A 23,447-nucleotide genomic window follows, 5' to 3' on the forward strand; every position below is an offset into this window, starting at 1 on the left:
ATTCTGCCTATACTCATTCGCAGACCAGGGCCCAGCATAATCGCCATCAGAGAGGCATCATCCAGAAACTGATGGGAGCAGATGTAGGGACCTACAGCTAAACATTAGGCAGAGCTATGAGGATCCTGCAGAAGAAGGGGGAGGAAGGACTGTAGAAGCCAGACGGGTCAAGGACACCACAAGAACACAGCCCACAGAGTCAACCAACCTGGACTCATAGGGGCTCACAGAGACTGGAGCCTGTATGGATCTGAGCTAGGTGCTCTGCATATATGCTATGGTTGTGTTGCTTGGTCTTCTTTCGGGACTCCTAACAGCGGGAGCAGGGGCTATTGCTGACTCTTTTGCCTGCTCTTGGGATCCTATTCCTCCTACTGAAATGCCTCGCCCACCCTTGATATAAGGGTTTGTGCCTAGTCCCACTGAAACTTTTATGCCATGTTTAATTGAAATCCCTAGGAGGCCTGCACTTTTCTGAAGAGAGACAGAGGAGGAGTAGAGGTGCGGGGGGAGCTGGGAGGTGAGGAAACGGGAAACTGCAGGCCAGATGCAGTGTGTGAGAGACAACAGGTTAAGTCCCAGATCCTGAACCTCTCCAGAGACTGGTCTCTCTCGAACTTCCCACCTCAGTTTGAATGACAAGATAGCAGAGTTTCAGTCTCCCGGCCCCTTGAGTGACTAACACAGAACAGACATCCTTCCCCATCACCCCCTCTGATCATGAGAGCCGGAAGCCATTGTTTCCCTCAGGCTGCTGTTTTCATAGAGGTCTAGTCTAGCCCTCCAGTCCTCCATCAGTCATAGCATTGCGTGGGTACTGCAGCCACTGCTTCCTACCCTGAGGTGACCACGTTCCTCACAATGTTCCCACTTTATCCGTTGACTTTTACCCAATCGAATGCATATGTTTTAAACACAGCCACCGATCACTACTGCAGATAGAAGCCCAGCATCATTTCCCGTAAGAAGAAAGTAACTAGGAAAGAGAACTCAATGTCAGATGATTATAGTGCATCGCATTTGTCACTAAATCGCACAAACACAGATCTAAATCATTTTAGGAATGCAGGTATAGAAAAGATATGCACAGGCCTCCATGTCCAGCAGATTTCAGCTTAGATCTCCACAGCACTGTGTGTCCTCAGCTAAGTTACCTGACCTCTCTGTATCTCAGAAAGCTTATCTTACTTATTTACAGTAGAAAACTACTATGGAAGATTACCTTTAGGATAAGAAGAGGATGTGAAATGCCCTGGCATTTAACACATTGTTAAGTAGCTTTGGTGTACTGGTACATTTTAATGCTCAGAAATACCAGATGTTCTGAATTATGTCATCACTAGTTGTGAGGTGAAGTTCCTCTCTGTGCCCATCCAGGAGTCGTTATAATGGCCCATTGTCCATTGCACTACTTCATATTCTCTGTGGTTTCCATCCCCACGTATGAACACTCAGCCGAAGAGTCAGTTGGTTCTCGGGGTCCCAGTGGAACCCCACTGTGACCAGGCTTCTTCTGCATTCTGCTCAGAGGCTAGTGAGGATTCTCATCTTCACAAAACTGCCATGAGGCCAGACAGAAAGACAAAAAATTAGGAGACACAAGAAAGGAAAAGATCCCCAGCCTAAGCCCAAGTCTGGTTTCTTACTGACTTGCAGTCAGGAATTTCACGTATGGGAGAGCATGGTATGAACACGTGTATATGTGCATGCTGGGAGGAATACATTGTGTGCCTGTCTGTATGTAGGGTACGGAGGTATCAGATGTCTTCCACCACTCTCCTACTTTTAAAGCTAAGCCTAACCCAGATTCCTTCTCTTTATCTCCACTGCAAACATTCCTAGTCCATGGTGTAGGCGTGCATACGAGCACATACAGTGTTGAGCACGTTCTCTTTTTCTCCCCTGCCTTCCTCTGTATCCCTCATTCTTCTTATCTTTTTCATCCCTTTTATTCACACACCAACCCTTTTTAGAAACAGGTTCTCCCACTGAGCCTGAAGACCAGCAATTAGACAAGACTGCTGGCCTGCAAGCCCCAGGGATCCTGCTGCCTCTGCCTTCCCACAGCTGGGTAACATCAAATGTAGTGCTAAAAATCCGGACTTTGGTTCTCAGGCTTGCATAGCTCCCACTGCACTGAGCTCTTGTTCCAGCTAGAGTCAAGAACTGTGATGCACCTGACAACACCACTTTCAAGACTGCCTGGAGAAAGACAACGTCCCCTTTGCTGGGCTGTGCCTCAGACACGAACACAGAAGCAGCTAATAAAGGATGTGAGTGAAATGTTGTCAACACTCTTCTCTCCTCCAAAACCTAGACAGTCATCATTCACAGGCCAACTTCACTTACAAAACGTCATCTAAGATACAAGAAAGAAGTGACAACCTCAGACATTTTCTACTTAATTTTTGGATCTTGTTTAATCTTTGAACCTAGTTGTGAGTTACAGCCTTTAAACAATGCCACTTCAACAGCCACAAAAGTCACACAGTTGTTGCTAAATAAGCAATCTCTCTTCTTATGCCCATACTCTAAATCTGTCTTTGAACAGACACTGGTAGCCCTTGTCTTAATAAGTCCTCATTTTGCTTTATGCTAACTCATTGTGAAAACCTTCTCTGCAGTGTAAGTCGAGAGCCCAGCTGTACATGAGTAGAGAGGTTCTGGGGTCCTTCGGCTGCATAGCAGGCACAGCTGGGTTTCATCCCTCACTGGGATATGTTCTTTCAAAAAATAAAACTTCTTGTTTGAAAATTCATTAATTCTACTGGAAGAAAATATCTCAAGTATGTAAGATTGGTGAGTGTTGCTGTAGTTGTAAAATGTAACAGAAGAAAAAGCTAGTCTTTACACTTGGAAATCAAAAGTTGTGGGCCCACAAGATGGCTCAGTGGGTGGGCAGAGTTGCTTGCTCCTCCTTATCCTCAGTTTTCTTTTCTATAATATGACTCAGTAAAAGCAGGGTCCTTTAATGTTCACACTGGAATCAAATAAGAGAATAAACAGAGATTAATGCATGGTTGCTCAAAGTTTAGAAGGATCTGAGAGCCAGCAAGAGCGTAGTGTTAGTAGTTACTGTTAGCTGTAGATGTTAGCAGGAATGAGGAACACTGGGGCTGGACTCCTTCTCATTATCAACAGCATGTTTCTACAAGAAAATATAGCTAATATCATTTACAATATTGGGGTAGGCAAGAACTTTCTTAATAGAGCATCAACACTACAGAAACTAAGTCCCAGTATCAAAAGATGGAAATGAGGGGACCAGCTATCATGGGTCTTGGCAGTTATGACTTCTCAAGAAGAAGCTGTCATTGTCTTAAAGAGATCCTAAGACCCAGTGGCCTGAAGAATGATTACTGTAGTCATTTGTAGCAGTCACCCCCATGCTCCCATGATAGCTGGTCCCCTCTTATGGAAGATGGGTGAGCTGCTCTCTCAGCCTGATATCCATAAGCAGTATGTTCTGGCTAAGGGAGAGTACGGTGTTGCATGTTAGTAATGACTCAGCATTCTGGCCTGCTCTTCCTACCCATGGCAATCAAGGACAATTCACTCTGCTAGTTATTTTTTTTGCTCTACAGGGACTTTTTATTTTCGTTTCCATCTTTTGTGGGGAAGAGGAGCGGAGATGAGCCTCTGGGGAGAAAAGCGGCAGAAGAGAAGAGAGGCAGGGGTGGGGAGACAGAAGGACAGGCAGAAAGAGAGAAAGAGGGAGGGAAGAAAGGAGAAAGAGAGAGAGGGGAGGAACAGACAGAGGCAGGGGGAGGTAGGAAGTAGCCCTCATTACCACCAAGGGCCATGGGAGTGCTGGCCCCAGTGGCCTGGGCACAGGTACCATCCTTGGACAATTGCTTAAGAGAGAGCTGCCCCTCCCCCTCGTGGGAGAACTGACCCCAGTGGCATAGGCACAGAAGAGCTGGTCCTTGACAGCCCTGGGAAGTAATCCCCCTCAACAGCTACCACAATGGCTCTGCACATGGGAGAGCGGGTCCCACCCCTCACCAAGTGTGTTAGTATTCAGGCATCTGTACTGGCCTGCCCTTGGGGTCCTGACAGGCTCTGTCCTCAGCTGTAGCCACTAAGAGCACCTCCTATGCACATTCACTACGTTCCTTTTGAAAGGGCCCTTCCTACTTCCTACCTTCCTCTGCCTGTGTCCACTCCCCCTTCTCCTTTTCTATGTTCCCTTCGCCCCCCAAAAAAACCCTCCCCGTGACTCTGTCACAAAGCATTTTTCTCGCAAGCCCCCTTTTTAGATTATAACAACGTGTACAGGAGAGCTGGACCCAACTGCTTGGGCTCAGCAGAGTTGGCCCTAAGGGGGACCAGAGTGATCAGACTAGAGGCTCAGAGTGATCAATTCAGCTATCACGCAGGCCCACATCCAGGGTTTTGAATTGGCCTACCCCATCGATGACCTGACGGAGCACATGAAGGAACTAGTCCTGTGGAACCATAGCTGCAGGATCTCCATGACTCCGGACAGCAGCAGGTTATCTGAGAGGAGTTTCGGTGAGGGTCCAGTGATGAAGATGTACCAGAAGCCAGAGGCCTTGAACCAGACTAACAACTCCTAGCAATGAACGTTTGCAAGTAAAGCTGTTTGGGCAAAAGCGCACAAGTGTGTGACACACTGCTGCTCTCAAGGTCACTACAACAATATATGATGGAGAGGTGGGAAAGATGGAAGAACGAAGAGAATTTTGGGGAGAGGCTACAAGGGTGGAGGGTGGACACTAAAGGGCTTGTAAATGAATGGCATTGGCATTGCATGATGTGAAGTTCCCAAAGAACCAATAAAAAGCATGATGTTAATATAAAAGTGGGTCTTCCTATTTCAAATGATTTAATTAAGATAAATATACTTCACAGGTTTGCCCAGATGCCTGAGTTTTAGTTCATTATAGATATAGTCGAGTGGATTGGCAACCAAGAAGAGCCAAAACAATTGTTAACATTGTGGTGGGTTTTTTTTTTTTTCTGCTAAGCTAAATTTTTGATGTTTTGCTATGTTTTGAGATTGGTTCTTATTTTATAGCCCTACCTAGTCTATCTAAAATCACTATGCAGACCAGGCTAGTCTCAAATTCACAAATGTCTATCAGCCTCTGCTCCATAATATTGGAATCCCAACCACACATCACCAGGCCCATCTTCATGCTTTCATCAATCATCTATATTTCGCTTCCCATTTTAGTTTGACCATCCTAGTCCAGGACACGTTGTCATAGCAGCATTATCTGTAATTGTTGCCTATCACATTTTACAAACACTTTTCCTAGCCTACCTGTAAGTTTCCTAAGATCAGAGAAAAGTTTTCTGTAATGAAAACTTTAGGCAGGGCAAGGGGAATTGAAGGTATTTGGTAAATGTAAGTAGCTACAAAGGGTGAAAACGATTTCTCTTGCCATATTTCCTTTGCAAAGACCATGAATATATGTTAGCGCAACTCAAGTGCAGAAAGTGTTTTTCTCTGGGGGAAGAGAAATGATTGATCCCATAAACAATTTCTTTTCACTTCCCCATCTCTTCTCCAAAGTAAGAACTCATATTTCCATATTAATTGATGGATTACTTCAGTATTTTACCACATTTTAAGCTAGATAGTTTTAAAAAAATCTGTGTGTGTAAAAACAGTAATCTGAAATATCATAGTTACAAAGATGCTGTTGCTGAACAGGTAGGGATGCAAAAATTATTGCCAAGAATAAAACATTAAATTCAGCAGAGGATGGACAGGGGAATCTCAGTCACTCATAATGGCTTACGGATTGTAGAGGAAGACTATTTGTGAATAATATATCCCAATTTTCAATAATGAAAATGTCATAAAGACTGAAAGGGTACGCTGCATTGAATGCTGGGTATTAGAGAACACTGCACAATCCTGCCACAGGCGCCGTGCAACTGTCGCACAGCTGCTTTATCCAAAAAAAAGGGGGCTGAGCTTCACGGGACCTAGTTGAGGGCACACAACTTTGTAAGCTTCATTGTCAGGGCTTGAACTTGACCTTTTAGAGTGGAAAGCCTGCTTACCTGGGACCAGGCCACACCATCTCCTAGCAGAGTGACAGAAAAACAGAACGACTTGGTAGATGACAAATGTTCTAGTTCTTCGAATTATAAAAATTGTAACTTTATTTATAAAAATATAATCCATAGAAGAGTAATTCTAATGGTGCCATAAGATAAAGTCAAGGGAAGAAAGGGGTTGTTGGGCACGAACTGCAAGACCACAGCAGTCGTTCAGAGAATTCACACTGGACTCTCACTAGAGGTGATGAAGACACAGGCAGAGAATGCTGGAAAGACAACACTGGGTGGGCTGAGGTCATCACAGACAGGGAATCGTGCTTCTGTCTTTAGGGACAATCATTTTGCAACATTACTATACAAATGGACTAAGTACATGTGGCATGGAAGCAAAATGGAGGAGGAACTATCTGGAACAAGAAACAGAAACAGAACCATCAGAGTAGAGCGAGAAGGCCTGGGGGAGGATAAATTAGAACAAACTATAAAGACAGAAAAATTTCTGACAGTACCATCAGAAAATCCTTTAGTTTGTGCTAACTTTATAAACTTCCTGGGGCTGAATTCATGTTGTCAGGATTGGCAGCAACTTGCTTTACCCACTTAGCTATCTTACCAGTCACCTTCTACCTATTTAAAATTAGTTTATAAAAGGTGGGCTTGTTTCTAGCTAGCTTTTTTAACTTAAATTATCCTGTTTCTTTTCTTGTACATTATGTCTCTGGCTTTTTATCTTTATTCTATATGTCTTCCTTTCTTACTTACTCTGTGGCTGGCTGTGTGGTTGTGTAGATGGTTCCTGGCATCCTCCTCTCTTTCTCCATTTCTCTCTCCTACTCTTCTATCCTAGATTTTCACTCCTATTTATTCTGTTTGCCTGGCAGCTCCACCTATTTCTCTCTCTTACCTAGCTAGCTAACTATTGGCTGTTCGGGTTTTTATTAGACCAATCAGGTGTTTTAGGAAGACAATATGGCACAGCTTCACAGAGTTAAACAAATGCAACATAAGAGAATGCAACACATCTTTACACACACACACACAATTAAAAATAAAAGTAATGGTATTCTATGAAGATTGCACCATTCCCTTCATTAGGTGAAGAAGACCACAGGGATGACAAAGGCCACACAGCTGCTATAAGCAGGACACAAGATTTAAACTATTACCCATAGTGTGGATTCTGTCTCCATAGTTTTGCATAATTCATAATTAAAACAATGCAAAATCAAATCATGAATGAGAAACACAAAGTCTCACAGCAGAGAAATAACACGACTTAAGCTAGAATAAAAGTAGAATGGTCTTAAGTTTACTCCTTTGTCTAAGGCTGTGCAGTGTTTTCATAAGTGACTTCTCTGATAAAAGGTTTTATTCAATCTTCCTTAACACAGAAAATTTTTTGAGAGTTTTTTTTCCCAAATACTTTGGTTAGACAAACCAAAAGATAATCCTAGAAGCAACATTTACCATAGCTGCTCCTTTATAGCCCTTTGAGTTTGTATGTAGAGTCTCAGTGAGATTTTCATTCATAAGATTTTCATTCAGAGGCTATAATGATAAAAAGCAACGAAGAAAAATGTTCCCCTTAGCTCTGTCAAAAGAGAATAAAAACTCAGCTCCTAGGTTTGCCATCCATGTTTTAAGGTAGTAACATCCCATATATTACTCTAGCTCCTTTGATCTAAATTGAGATCAAACATTTCCGGATAATTGTGAATACCCAAATTTTCAGCATTCACAGAATTCTGGCAAAAAGTTCAGCATGTTATTTTCTTTGTGTTATTGAAAGTTTTGTACTATATATTCTTCATACGTATTTTTCCATTAATCCACTCCTCGTGGCCTACTTAAAAAAAAATAAATTCCCAAAGGGATGGTACAATAAATGATGCCATATTCAAATTTTGCAGGCCAACTGTCACTACAATGTCACATTTCATTTTAACCCAATCTCAAGCTTACCGTTCTCCAATCCTCAAAGGCATTATAAGGCATATTCAACCTTAAAACATTTCAGCTGTAGTTAATGCCATCTTGATGCTGCACTTACACATCTAAGACAATGGGAAAGAGTTGGTGCAGAAACCAAGGAGAGGAGGTGTTTTAAACAATAGGGACATTTTCCTGTGTGACTCTGGAAAATAAGTACTGACTACTGACACACCACACATATTGCTTTAATGGGCATCAAGAAATTACCAGCCTAATGCCTGTAAAAAGAAAATAGCTCGGGCATCTTTATAACAAATGCTGAAACAGACTGTGCATATTACAAGTACAAATTTTCAAAACACTCATATTACGTACCATTTAAACACAGCTCCTGTGATTGAGTGTTGGCAGCAATGGAATTTTATCCATTGTTTCTAATACTATTTCAAATGGAATCATTTTAAACCTTGATTAAAAATGTATACCATTATGTCAGGTCAGGTATTAAGGAATAGGAATATGCTTTTTAGGACCCATTATATACTTTTTGTTATTTAAGGAACACAAAATAAGAAACAAAATAGCACATAAGTTTTAAAATCACATAAAGCTTTCGACAACACCCATCCTTAAATTTCTCCTACCAAAAGGTTGTATAAAGAAACATTTTGAAATGGAGGCACATAGAGACATTCACTAGCATTGTGGAAATCAATTTAAGAAGTGTAAGTGCAGTTGTCTTTCTTCCTTTTTTAATTATGTGTTTGTTTGCCATGGTGGCCTAATTTAGTCCAGAAGATGAGCCAACATTAAAAGCTAGTAGGAGAGGTAAGTAACCCCAAGGGTGGGCTGCTTGCACTCAAGAGTTTCAGAACCATGCATGCAGAGGCTGGAGCCAAGGTGCATTTGAGAAGGGGGTCCACATGACAAACAGGGAAAGGCGAGCAAATCAAATTTTTCACAATTAGTTGAACAACAACTGTGACAGGTTTAGCGCTTAGCATTTTCATTTGTGTGCTCAAATTTGGTTATCTGTCCTCTTTTATGCAAATGCGATGTGACAGGAGAAGCTGGGAGCACTGGAGCAGGCCAATCACTCACAACAGGGGCTAGGGCTGCTGGGCTCGGAGTCCGGGATTAAATGGACTGGATGCTGATGGATAAATGGCAGGAGCCGCGCTGAGAACCTCATGAACTGATTTAAAACTTCTAAGGGAGGATGCTAAGAATATAATTATGCTTTATGCCCCAGCCTAAACTGTCAAAAAGATAAAAGAAAAATATAAATTGTACCAAATTTATATTATCAGAATTCATAATTTAGCTAAACCCAATATGTTTATCCTGCACTGGAAGGTACCTAAGATTGTAAAGCTGAGCCCTGAGGACCACCAGACTTTGGAATGGAAGAAAGCTGGAAATCTGGAAGTCAAGAACAATAGAAAGGAACTCAAGGCATCTTAAATCTCTAGCAGGACAGGGTCCCTCCCTCTGTGAAGCTGGCATAGCTAGTTATCTTTTAGTGCATATTCCTGCATTGTACAAGAGACCGCAGAGAGAAGAGGGGGAGCTTCCTTTCTTCACAGGGTCCTGACACATGATGACCAGCACCTAGCTAAGTTGAAGGACCATTTCTCTGAATTTTCAGGTGCTTATCTCCAGTATCACCACGCTCTAATGTTCAATGACTATCAAGTAAAATGACTGAAACACACAGAGCCTGTTCTTTTTGCTTCCCCAATATCATGTAATTGTGCTGTTTTTTAATTCTTAGTAGGCTGGTTTGTGATGCTCAGTCTCTTACTGAGTCAGCTCTAATCTGAAACAGTTACCTGAACCATTATTCTTAGTTCTTTTTAACACATCTTTATAATCTTTTTTTCTCCCTCCCTCTCTGTCTCTTCCCCGCCTCTGCTGTGTGTGTGTGTGTGTGTGTGTGTGTGTGTGTCACCTTCACGACTGTGCAGCAAGTGCTCTCACCACTGAGCCATCTAATCAGACTGACTTTACCCCTTTATCACCTTCCTGAGAAAACCTCAATGATACCAGTCAAAAACAGAAACAATACTCACATTTATGTATTTTATGGCTATATTCATAAAGAGAGAGCATAAGCTTAAATTCTTTTATAAAAAAAAAACCATCTAATGCAACATGAAGCTAAGCAGACAGCAGAGACAAAGGCAAATTGTGTTTGAATAAGTTTTGGAATCCTGAATGTAAAATTCTACCAGCTAACACAACGTTTCTTATTATATAAGAAACCTGGATATAATTTATTAGCATGGTCCAACAACTAAATGTATCATTGTTGCTGAACACGGTAGCACACACTTGCAGACCATCACTCCAGAAGTTGAGGCAGGAGAATATTGAGTTTGAGGCTGGGCTGGGCTATACAGTGGAACAGAGGACAGTCTGGGCTACATGGTGATATTCCATTTCAAAATAAGCACAAAAGTGGAAAGGGGTACAAATGTCAACCTTCTGCAAAAGTCTTTAATATACCGGATTATGATAATAATTATTAAACTCTCTGGGCAGTGGTAGTACACCACTTGGGAGGTAGAGACAGGTAGATCTCTGCGAGTTCAAGGCCAGACTGGTCGACAAATTGAGTTCCCTCCAAATAAATAAATGAGAATTATTAGATTCATTTTTACAGGCCTAGAATAGTGTATTTGCTACTAAAACCTTGTAAAAAAAACAGGTATATAAATTTTAAAAATAGGGTGGGGGATGTGACTGGGTAGTAGAGCGCTTACCCAGCATGTATGAGGCCTCAGAGACAATCTCCATGACCATAAAAAGAAAAAAAAGCACAAACATTTACAAGCTGCACAATCATTTTATATGTGAAGCATATAAAACAAACAGCTGTGTCCCCACCACCCATATCAAGACAGGATATAACCATGGAAGTCCTAAGCAGGTCTCTCCACCCAACCCCACAAATAGAAACATTCTTCAACTTCCCATGTGCACCCCTTGACTGAGCCTTTTAAGTTCATACAAACTAAGTCATGGAAAATCTGCACATTGTGGTCTGCGGTCTTTTTTCTTGGTGAAAAGTGACTTTTAGCTCAATATTTTTTTTTTTTTTTGGTTTTTCGAGGCAGGGTTTCTCTGTAGCTTTTGGTGCCTGTCCCGGAACTAGCTCTTGTAGACCAGGCTGGCCTCTAACTCCCAGAGATCCGCCTTCCTCTGCCTCCCGAGTGCTGGGATTAAAGGCGTGCGCCACCACCGCCCGGCTTTAGCTCAATATTTTATTTTATTAACTTATTCATATTATTGTGTAAAGATGGCTTGCTCTTTTTCATTATATGGCAGTTTATATATCAAGCATATGTATCTACCATTAATGAGCATAGAAATTATTTTTCTGCTTTGAGCTACTATTCTACTTATTTGTTTGTCCTGTTATGTATTCTCCTTGTATATTACTTGAATAAGTGCATATTTTATTTCTGTGGAGTATTACATACCTAGGAGTTGAACTGCTGGCCATTTAAATTTACACATTTTATAACATGAATTTAAAGCTTCGGTTTCTAGGTTGTTTCCAGGTTCGTGGCCTGGGTCTGAAAAAGCATGGGATAAAACCGGACTTGCTGAACATAGCGGACAATGAGGACTACTGAGAACTCAAGAACAATGGCAATGGGTTTTTGATCCCACTGCACGTACTGGCTTTGTGGGAGCCTAGGCAGTTTGGATGCTCACCTTACTAGACCTGGATGGAGGTGGGGGTTCCTTGGACTTCCCACAGGTCAGGGAACCCTAATTGCTCTTTGAGCTGACGAGGGAGGGGGACTTGATGGGGGAGGGGGAGGGAAATGGGAGGCGGTGGCGGGGAGGAGGCAGAAATCTTAAATAAATAAATTAAAAAAATAAAGCTTCGGTTTCTAACCTTTCTTTTCTAGAATAAAATAAAGCATATTTTATATAGTAAAAAGGATTTTTTTTAATTTTTAGGCTTAATTTAATTTCATATTAAAAGCTTAATATAACTGCATCTAGTCCTGCCTAATGGTAATGATTCACTGAAATGAAAGAAACGAGCTTGGCTTTCCACTCGATGCCATCCACAGAGGAGTTCATGAACAGGATCAGAAAATGATCACTCACTGAGCAGCTTCCGAAGTGTGCTCAGTTTAAAAGCCAAGTATAGACCCACACGCCTCATGAGGCAGACAGAGCACCCATGCTATGCCATCTGGAATATGAGGTATGTGTCATCCCATTAACACAGCTGGTTTTACCTTTTCAGAAAACAAACAACCTGTTTTATTTTCAGTGCTTTCACAAGTGGGCTAAATTGACTGGCGGCTCAGACAAGACAGGGACTGGACAGCCACAAAAAGGCCATCACAGTCCTGTGCAGGCTCACCTGTTGCTAAAATGGACATAGGCCATGTATGAAGTAAATCCAGCTGTTAAGTATCATCTATGGGCTTGTTAACACATGCAACTCAGAGCCTTGGTGAGGAACAATGTATGTGTGAACTATAATATTACTTTCTTACTGAAATATATTTTCTTAATAAAAATTAAAAATCATGTCATGAAAATATCTCCAAATTGGCGACTGTCTACATAATATAGCCATTCATATTAGATATCACTTTTTAGTCATATAAGTCTAATCATATAATACCCTAGAGCAGACAAACCTGGCGCATGAAGATTAAAACAGTGGTTTCTTCTGGTCTCTGTGGCTTCCACTATCTCGCAGGGAGGAGGAAACTATGGAGGAGGGACCGCTAAGAAGGTCCTCTGGTCTGAGAATTTCACATCTCTGAAGATCACAGTACAATCTACATAAAGACAGTGTTCTATTCCTTTATGTCATCTTTTTCACACACATTAATTTTGAGGTATTCAGCTGCTGGTACACAATAGACTGGTCACTCCATGGTGATCACATGACCACTCCTCTGGAGACGGACTCCTGGTAGTGTCAATGTCATGCTCCAGAATATGATGCTGTTTTTATCTTGATATCCCTGGAGGAGCTGAGTGTTCCGAGAGGCCCTTTGTTTTGGCTACCATTTCCTTTCTCAGCCAGCCCAGATTCCTCCCTTCCCTCTGAATCTCCAGTTTTGATTCATACCTGTCACCTCTCCTGTGAATGCTCTCCCAAAATCTGAAATCCCTCATCCTTTATCTTCCAGAAAGTCAAATCTCTTTTTCGGACCTCTATCATCTGGCCATAGCTTCTTCAACAATTACCAAAGTAATTACTAACAACGATGTTTCAGTCTTTTAGACTCCATCTTGACCAAAAGTAACCCTCCAAAACACAAATATTTGTAGGGAGAAATTCTATTTTCATTAGTGTCAAAACACACAAGGTATCCTCTGGACGATGCCTCATTATTCGTTTTGAGCTCAGATGTCACTGCCTCTGAGGAATCTGCAGCAAAGTCCTTGAGACAAGTTACTCGCTTCCTTGTCTAAGCTTCACAAGACTATTATAGCATTTAATACCTTGTATTATAATTATCTTCCAGGATGTCTGCGTTCCCCACTGGGCCCTGAACTCCACAAGAGCAAGACTGCATCTTATTCACCTTTCAATCCCCATTTCAATTCAATTCAGCAAATATTCAATACCCAGCGCTGTGTCAATTTCAAAGTTAGCACTTAATAAATATTTCATGAGAGAATGAAAGGGTGAAGGAAGATAAATTTACATTATTTTAAAATACTTCCCAAAAAGTTTTGGCAGAAACTACTTCTTAAATTCTTACTTTTAAGAAGAAATGCATTTTTCCAAAATCCACACTCAGATCAAGGAACTCCAAAATGTTTTTCTTCCAGTTTGTTTTTTGTTTATAAATTTAAATTTAGAAGATAAATATGTAGCACAAATCCTAACTGGTCTTAATTTTAAAAAAAGGACAGAGTCAGACATCAGGGGGTGAAAGCTGAACGATCAGAGAAGCAGAACAGCCAGCGCTACTCTTGCCTCTACAAAACCCTCAGACCAAACTGGGTGTTCCGTCTCTACAAGTCCTCAGACTGGATGCCCTCTCTACGAAACCGAAGACTGAATCCTGAGCTCCTGTCTCCTCCCACTTTATATTCCTCTCTCTGCTCAGCCATATCACTTCCTGTCTCCATCTCCCTAGTTCTGGGGTTAAAATTGTGAGCCACTACCGCTTGGCTCTGTTTCTCTTTTAGACTATTCAGTCTAGTGTAGCCCAGGGTAGTATTGCTCACAGAGATCCATCTGCCTCTGTCTCCTGAGTGCTAGGGTTAAAGGTGTGTGCCACCACTGCCTGGCCTCTATGGGTAACTAGTGGCTTAGCTCCACACTCTGATCTTCAGGCAAGCTTTATTTGTTAGATTACAAAGTTATCACTACACAAATGAATTGAATTATATAGCAGAATACAAGCATCCATGAAGGCAATGTAGTCTACAGACAGCTAATATATGGCACATATGGCCTGTTCTTCTCCTCCTGAACCCAAAGCAGGTAACATTGACTCACCATGGTGCTCTTTCTCACTAAGTCACGACTCTACCTTACACTTTACTGGTTAGCACTCAGCAGACCACTGTTAGGAGTTGGTTCTCCAGATGAATCCTATGTGAGCAACATGGATCTAGTTCCTTTTCTCTTGTTGCAAAAAGCCAAAGAAGTCTCTGGGAAACTAAATTACTGTTTTAAGTCGCAGAGACAGTTTTCAGAGCCTGAACCAGAAACCAACTAGCCTAAGTCTCTTTTTACACTATACTCATTAGAATATACTTTATTTTAATTTTTTTGTTGAAAAAATTTCTGCCCCCTCCGCACCTCCCATTTCCCTCCCCCTCCTCCCACTCCCCCCACTCTTATTTCCCTCTCCCCACTCCTCTCCCCCTTCCCTCCTCCATTCCCCCTCCCTCTCTGAAGAGAAGTCCGGATTCCCTGCCCTGTGGGAAGTCCAAGGTCATCCCTGCTCCATCCAGGTCCAGGAAGACATGCAAATGGATGGAAATAGAATATACTTTAATTCAAAATAGCTAGTCAATAATGTGCATCTATGTATATATACATATAAATGTACATATACAACAAGTAATATTCTCAATGACTATTTGCCCGTTTAAACCAGATAACAGATATCAATATATGTGAGTGTATGCTATTTAACTATATAGTGTATCTGTGTAGTTTTATATATTCAGTGATTTCTGAAAGCATACCATTAAAAACAGATAACAGATATCAATATATGTGAGTGTATGCTATTTAACTATATAGTATATCTGTGTAGTTTTATATACTCAGTACTTTCTGAAAGCATACCATTAAAACAGTAAAGCATGGACTGAAGAGAATGCTCAGTAGTTACGGGTATTTGCTCTTCTTACAGAGGACCCATGTTCAGTTCTTATCACCCACATGGAGGTTCATACAACAGCCTGTAACTCTGAAGGATCCAAAGCCCTTTTGATCACCACAGGAACCGGAATGGAAGGATCTGATACATTTGCATACATTCAGATAAAACATTCATATGCATAAGATAAAAAGAAATGTTTTAAAAATAGTGAAAGACAAAAATCAAATAAACTGATTAGTATAATCATTTGCATCTTTCTCAGTTTCTTGTCTAAGATACAGCTGAGAAAAAAGGTATAAAATTAAAATAAGTCAGTCTTGTAAAGTGTGTTTTATCCATTGCTATGGAAAGAATATTTTATTAAATTTTTATTTTTCACTGAGCAAACACTGATTCCTAGTACAAAGAGGAACTGGGAGCTCAGAAAAGCTTTAGTGGTATTTCAATCTGTTCAATTCCTATAGACTCCTATCTTACCATGCAAAAATGTGCACATGTCAAAGAATGTATACCAAAGAAAATGAGGTTACCTAAAAGTAATCATAAGCTACTGTTTTTTGCTTCAGTACAAGCTTAAATTCTCAAGAGGAATAGACGTGTTTCTTCCAAGTCAGTCAACAGGGAATGTGAAAAAAAAAAACACACACACACAAGGGGTCAAAATAAAATATCATATTCTTTAACCTCCTTTGCTTTGAGAAGAGAAACAGAAAAATACTTTCCAAGAATTAACACCCAGGATACCTCATTATCAGAAATAAAAAGACAAATAAGACAAAAAGTAAGGAAAAACAACCCCACTGCCTGCAAATAGACAAAAAAGGACAAGAGAAAGATCTTGGACACAAAACTACACAGAAGTATGTCATATGAGGAAAAGAAATGAAACAAACTATTAGAAAATAGCAATGATAGCTTTGGGGGAAAAAAGCTGATCTTGTGAAAAAAATAGTTGTCACTGATGTCTGATTAACACTTGGGCTCCATGTGTCCATCTGTATCACTGTGTCTTGCATGTGCTGGCAGTTGTCTTATGACAGTAGCCTTGGAGATGTGCTTCTCAGGCATGTGTTTGAAAGTGGGGTTCCAAATTAAGATACTGGCGCTCCTAGTTTGCCAACAACCACAGGGAGCAATGCTGGTACCAACTGTCTCTCAGACTCTGGACAATCTTCCCAGCTTCTGTAACAAACAAGATCTAGTGTCTGAAAATTCCTACACTGCCTTGACAACTGATTTCCATGTAGGTCTCTCTTAGGATCCTCACTGTTATCTACGTTGGGACTGTGAATTGTAAGCTGATTTTCTTTGCTTTATGTCTAAAAGCTACTTAGGAGTGAGTACACATGATGTTTGTCTTTCTGGGTCTGGGTTACCACACTCAAGATGATGTTTTCTAGACCTATTAATTTGCCTGCAAATTTCAAGATGTCATTTTTTTCTGCTGTGTAGTACTCATTGTGTAAATGTATCCCATGAATGTGGGAAGAACTTTGAGGAAGAGAGATCAACAGAGATGAGAAGATTAGAGAAGGGAGCTTATAATAACCACAATGCATGTTACACATACATGAAATTGTCAAAGAACCTAATTTTTCATTAAAAAATTTCCCCTCTGCAGTCCTTCCAGATCATTCTCACCCCTTTCTTCCTCTCACTTCAAAAATCAAACAATAACCAAGCCCAATAAGCAGAAACACATACACACAGTCCTACAGAAACACAGAGTCAGAAACCATAATACAAACCAAAGACCAGTAAGACAAAATGTCCAGAGTGATATGAGAAAAAGGCCACAAAAGCACCATTGAGTTCATTTTTGGCCATTTGCTACTGGGCATGAGTCCTATCCTTATGAGTGGCTAATATGAGACTCCAGTGAAGAATGTTAATTTTTCCTCTGGAAGCAGGTGTCTTAGGTTTACTACTGCTATGATTGAAACCAAAAATGACCAAAAAGCAAGTTGGGGAGGAAAGGCTTTATTGGCTCACACTTCGACATGGCTGTTCATCCTGGAAAGAAGTCTGGACAGGAACTAAAACAAGGCAGGAACCTGGAGGCAGAAGCTGATTAGATACCATGCAGGGGAGGGGGTGGTCCTGCTAACTGGTCTGCTTTCTTATAGAACCCAGGATCACAAGCTCAGAGATGGTGCCACCCACAATAGGTGAGTCTTCACTCAACAGTCACTAAGAAAGTGCCTTACAAACTTTCATACAACACTCCATCTTATGGGGGGCATTTTCTTAATTAAGGCTCCTTCCTCCTAAATGACTCCAGCATATGTAAGTTGACATATCTAGGAGGGTGGCTGTCAATATCAGACAGCTTCTTGGTCAAGAATACAATCTGTCTACTCCCCCCTCTCATTGCTGGCACCATCTGGTTTGTACCTGTGCAGGCACTGTATATGGTGCCTGTGATGGTTTAAAAGGAAATAGACCCCAAAGGGAGTGGCACTATTAGGAGTTGTGGCTTCGTTGGAGCAGGTTCAGCCTCACTGGAGGAAGTGTGCCACTGTGGAGGATGGCTTTGAGGTCTCATATATGTCCAGCATCTTGTCTCCCAAAGAGAACAAAGTTTGGGATTAGCCTGGGACACCATGTGACCATGCCTCCATCCTACCCAAACTTCTAAGAATCATGATTTTCAGAGCTCTGAATAAAAGATATATTACATTAACTCAATAATGTACATTGTAGGCATTCAGTGAATCAGTAACCTAAAATGTAAAACTCTGCAATGAGTTATTTAAACCACAGTCATACTAAATTATACCCAAGTTTTCCTATTTCTAGTTAAATAAAAACTTTGCCATCAGGTAGATATAAAAAGTATAAATTATATAGTCCAATATAAAAATTTCTAGTTTTGCCACCAATCACAGAGCCTGTGCACTGGTCTGCAGGAGGCCCTCTGTATACATGCTGTGGTTGTTTAGCTTGGAGTTTTTGTAGGACCCCTAAAAGTGGGAATGGGGTGTCTCCAACTCTTTTTGCCTGTTCTCAGGACCTTTTTCCTGCTGCTGGGTTACCTCATTCAGCCTACATGCGGGTATGCGCCTAGTCTTATCGTCATGTTGTGGTCAGCTGTCACTGGAAGTCCTCTTTTCTAAAGGGAAATGGAGGAGCAATGAATTTGGGGAAGAAGGGAGGCAGAAGGAAAGGGAGGAGAGGAAGGGGAAACTGCAATCGGATATACTGCATGAGAGTAGAGTGAAAAAATAAAAGAAAAAATTCAAGTTTCCTTAAAATACACAACTATATGTAACTAAAAAAAGACTAAAAAAGAAAAAAATCATTCTTCTGAAGAAATACTTTTGGGTAAAGAAGAAACTGACAACAGGTGGCTGTATATTTGTTTGAATGTGTACGTGTGTGAGTGTTTACTTGTAAGTAGATACAAATTTTAATAATTTCACCAAACACCATTTTTATTAAGAAATTTTACTGTTTAAAAACTAAACACACACACACACATAAATCAAGATTTACATCCTTTAAAGATGTATTTTTAATCCCCAAACTGTCACAAGCAGACTGACTACCATCAAGCTTTTTATGCCTGTGAGATGTATCCCTACAATGAAACACAAAAGAATATGTAATATTTGTAATAACATTAACTATGAAAGAAACATGCTGAACGTGAGAAAAGAAAGCCAAGTCAGACCAAGTGAGGAAAGGGGTCTACATCACCATCAGGTTACAAGGGGGACTTGTGAAAACATTTTTATGAGTCTATGGATCACCACTGTAAGCATTTTATACACAATTTCACTTTCAGACTCCATAGCAGCCACTCTTAGTCATGAGTGCAGTATTTTTGTACTCATCATTCAACATAGGAAGACCTTTTTGGCCACCAAATGGAAGAGAAAATTCAGCAGTAGAGAAGCAGAAACTAAGGACAAATGGTAATTAAGGGTTGTACATGCATGGGAAGAGGCACTGGGGCTAATAACACACTTGAATCATGGCTGACCTTAACTTCAAGTGAGAACAGAGGGTAGACAGCGAAAGAAGAAACGTGGCTGCTTCTTCACTAACAGTTTCACAAGTCTCAACTGTGTATGCATGGTGGATAAATATCTTATTTATATAAATATAACTGTTACAAGATGTAGGATAATTTTAAAAACATTAACAACTGTTTTTATTAAGACTATTTTATTTTTAAAATTTTCAAAATATAAAAATAATAAACATGGATATTTAATAAACAAAACATAATTCAACTATAAATAATAGAAGTGTTGACAACCCACATAAACACAGTCACTATAAACATTCTGTGCATACAAGAGTAATTTTCAAGTTCAAGTTTTACCTTTTCAGTTCAAGTTTTATCATCACTTTTAAAAATAGACAAGGAAGCTGCTACAGCTTAACCAATTACTTTCGCTCCACTCAAAGAGCAGGGAATTTCCCCCATGCCAACACGCATTCATGAAATGGGATAATTATGGGCACAGGTACTAACCACTGGAACAACCCAGTCTTCAGACAAGAAAAAGACTCCTTTGGTGTTTTCAGATTCAACAACAGTCCATAGAAACTGAGTTAAAACAAACCACTTATTAAAGGCAGTCTTGTGCCAGACAGCATGTTCAGAAGAAGTATGGTCAGAGTTGGGATTCTGAGAATCAGAAGTAAACATGTCGGAGTGCTCTGCTGATACTTTACTGTGTCTCAGGAACACTCAACTAAGGTGCTAGAATAAAGTCTTGGGGGCAAAACGGAAAATGCACATCAAGGGAAAACTTTACAATGTAGTAACTCATCACATACTCTGTAAGTGTCTGTAGGAAATATGCTGCCTTCCGCTGAGCAAAGGACAGACAAGAGTTTAAAGCAGAGTATAATGACATAATTATTTTATGACTAGAAAAGTTTTCCATTTCAAATAAGGGGAAAGCCATGCTTGAATATATCACCTTAAAATTCTAATCAAATTAATAGCCTTCATCTTATCAAAATAAACTATTTTCTTTTGGGAGAAGCTGGGCAAAAATAAGGGTACAGTCATTCTGCATCATTTTCTTAAATTATTAGGTGTTCTCTAATGGGGCTGGACTCTTACCCGACTTAACACATACCATTTTATAGTTCTGCAGCTAGCGGGATTATTGTAAGCGATAATAGAGTAAAGCCTAGCAAAGACTAGACAACAGATTCAATGACACGGAAAGGTTTTATAGCACCAATGACTGTTTCCTAAGACACTTGAGGGGACTGTATCACTTTAAAGTATTATCTTGTAAACAAGACCAAAAATATTGAATTGATCTGTATTTTGAGCATAAATATTTATAAATTCTATTAAAAAAACAAATATAGCATGACTAGAGCGACAATAGTGTAAAATCTAAGTATATTGAAAAATATAAAGATATATAAAAGGCTTCCATAATGCAGTCATGCAGAGGTAAACTGCTCCATTCAACTACACAAAAAAAACGATTCTATACAGTTATGTACACATCACTCCATGACGAGTTTATTAAAAAAAAAAATGTTAAAAGCGAATCTCTAGTAACCAATGTTTAAGGATTTAAGTATAACTGACCAACTGACTCTCACAAGAATTTTCAAAAAAAAGAAAAAAGAAAAAAGAAAAAAAAAATCACTGATCTTAAGGAGATGTCAACTTGACTTTTCATTCCCAAGGGCACATTCCACTTTGTTTTGCTTTTTGATTCAATAGCAAAAAGAAAAAGTAATAGCAAAATAAATTTAAGGTGACAGTATGTAGCACTCACCAATAAAACCATCAAGAGTTACTGGCAGGTATAGTCTGTTCGGACCATGTTCTTTGGCTCTAACTTAAGCAGCCACAATACTACCACTATAAAGACTTCTTTGAAAATAAAAAATGTCAATTATTCTGGTATGAATTCCTCATGGCTATCTAATAATTTGTGAAAAAGAGTAACAAAAAAAAGTGTGTGGGGGGAGGGGAAACAAAACAAAATGCCTTGTAGGCTATTATGTACTAATTACCTAAAATACATGCTTTACCTTTAACCATGCATGTATAATCAATGTGGATCAAGACAGACAATTTATAACATGACTAATGAGTTTGTTACATTTTATTATTCATGAAGACAATCACAATACATACTCAAGAGGGAAAAAGTGTTTGTAGGATATCAGCTTTGTATAATAAAGTATGACTGAATAGAACTTTAAAAAAAATCAGAATCAATATAATTTGGTTTTTCTGAAAAGTAGCTATGATACTAGATTTCTCAAATACCTCTAAGGATCTTATAATGAATACTCAAATCAATTAGTAAAAAAAAAAAAACAGGTGTGCTATAAAAAGGGTTTTGTTAATATTTAGGATGAGAACTTTCTAAGTTTAAGCTATAGTGCTTATTATTAGTACATACACTTTTAAAGCAGCTGAAAACTAGCCATTAAAAATAAACAACACTATTTCCCCTTGCTTGTAAGATTGTCTTTGATGTCTTGATTATAAGTGATGAAAATTGTATAAATTAGACAAATTTAGTAGATATATAATTTTAAAACACATAGGTCATTATTTATTACTTGAAAAGAAATAAAATTATTTTCCTTGTTTTTGAAGAGTAGAACAACAACAAAAGTTCACTGAAGTGGTCCTAGCAATCACATCAATTTATACACTCACAATAACAGACAAATTAATTACAATGTGTAAAAAGTACTTTATAGTTGTCTCAAAATTATTTTAGTGGCAATCCTAATTCAATAAATACATCTCAAAAATAAGAAAAATTAAAGCCAAACTTATGTTTACCTTTTTAATTCATTTTCTTCATTCTAAACTGTTCAGTTAATGCTTTCATGGCTTTATATTTACCAGACACAATTCTCAGTTTGGCTGAGATGTACTATATTTCGTAAGGAAACTAAAAGGCCTCGTTCCTTCCTAAGGTCTTTTACAAATTAAACTGCTATAAAATAAAGAAAGAAAACATTTATGAATAAGGTCAGAAATATCACATATTTGATACACCTCTGGACCGAGATGTGCTTGTACAGAACTGTAAAGGTAAAATGGTCATCACAGTACATGTAAACATAAACATCTATTCAGATTGGAAAGGGCAAACCCAAATGACATGATGATGATATTAACAGTCATCTTCAACAGGACGGGACAGGACAGGGCTTGCTCATGTCGTCACAAAGCTAAATTCAGGCAGTGATGTTCTCTCTCTGCTGGAAAAAGAGAACACTTATTAAAAAATAAAGAAATAAATAACAGAAAAACTCCAAACTTCAATTGCAGTATGAACTAATTCTAACTTACTAAGACATTTTTAAAAGTCTACTTGAGAAGTATCAAAAGTTACAAAATGTATCCAAGATTACCTTTGACTTAAGTGATTTTTTTAACAAAATCTCTCGATATCATGCTTTCTAAAAATATTAGGTGTCAATATCACAGCATTACAAAACAGCTGTCATTGAAACTGGGGGAGGGAGCTAGAACATCTACTGAGGTCAGATGGTATTTTTACACAGAGCTGTCAGCAGGCAAAGAGATTTTTAAAAATCACGTACAAGCCTCAAGTCACTGTAAATAAACCAAAAACAAAAACAAATTTCTTACAGTTTCCCAAGGATTTTCAAAATAATCATAAGGATACCTTATTTCCTTAAACTCTATACAATTATCATTTCTTTCTTTAATTATCTTATATGACACAAAATTCTAAACCAAGCACCAAGTGCAATAACAAAAATTTAAAAAGAAACACATAATGAGACAGTGCCTGGGATGAGTGGATGAAATAAAGAAATAGAGGGGAGGTTTAGATCAAATATAAAAAGATATATAATACATGAGATCAAATATAAAAAGTTGATACAAAAAAACTTTAAAATGTTCTCACTTAAGTAATGAACATAGAGTACTAATAAACTATATCAAGTTAGATGCTTTTTACTAAGCATATCTGTTTTCATTAGAAATTACTGATAATGGCAATCATGGCCAGTATGTTTTTTCCTTTCATAGAACTGGGTAGCTATTTACAAGATTACAATTCTGTGTGATAAGAGACAAAAAATAATAATACCACTCTTTTTTAAAGCAACACATGCACACCATGGAGCAGCCTTTTTTAGTTCAGAGAACTG

At 39.2% G+C, this 23,447-nt stretch overlaps 1 protein-coding gene across 15 annotated transcripts in view; it reads right to left on the reverse strand.

Moving 5' to 3' along the window:
• Positions 1 to 21,839: 21,839 nt before the first annotated feature.
• Rbm26 (RNA binding motif protein 26) overlaps positions 21,840 to 23,447 on the reverse strand; it is a 58,566-nt gene continuing 56,958 nt past the window's right edge. For 12 of the 15 annotated variants that reach the window (XM_026788427.1, XM_026788423.1, XM_026788429.1 and 9 more), the window contains one exon: positions 21,840 to 22,523. In XM_026788427.1, the coding sequence (XP_026644228.1) occupies positions 22,500 to 22,523 (24 nt within the window). In that variant the 3' untranslated portion in view covers positions 21,840 to 22,499. The remainder of the gene's footprint in view (positions 22,524 to 23,447) is intronic. The other 3 variants (XM_026788428.1, XM_026788422.1, XM_026788421.1) reach the window with 1 other exon arrangement.

This window comes from Microtus ochrogaster, unplaced genomic scaffold (genome assembly GCF_000317375.1).
Source record: "Microtus ochrogaster isolate Prairie Vole_2 unplaced genomic scaffold, MicOch1.0 UNK2, whole genome shotgun sequence".
In the NCBI taxonomy this organism is placed as follows: domain Eukaryota; kingdom Metazoa; phylum Chordata; class Mammalia; order Rodentia; family Cricetidae; genus Microtus; species Microtus ochrogaster.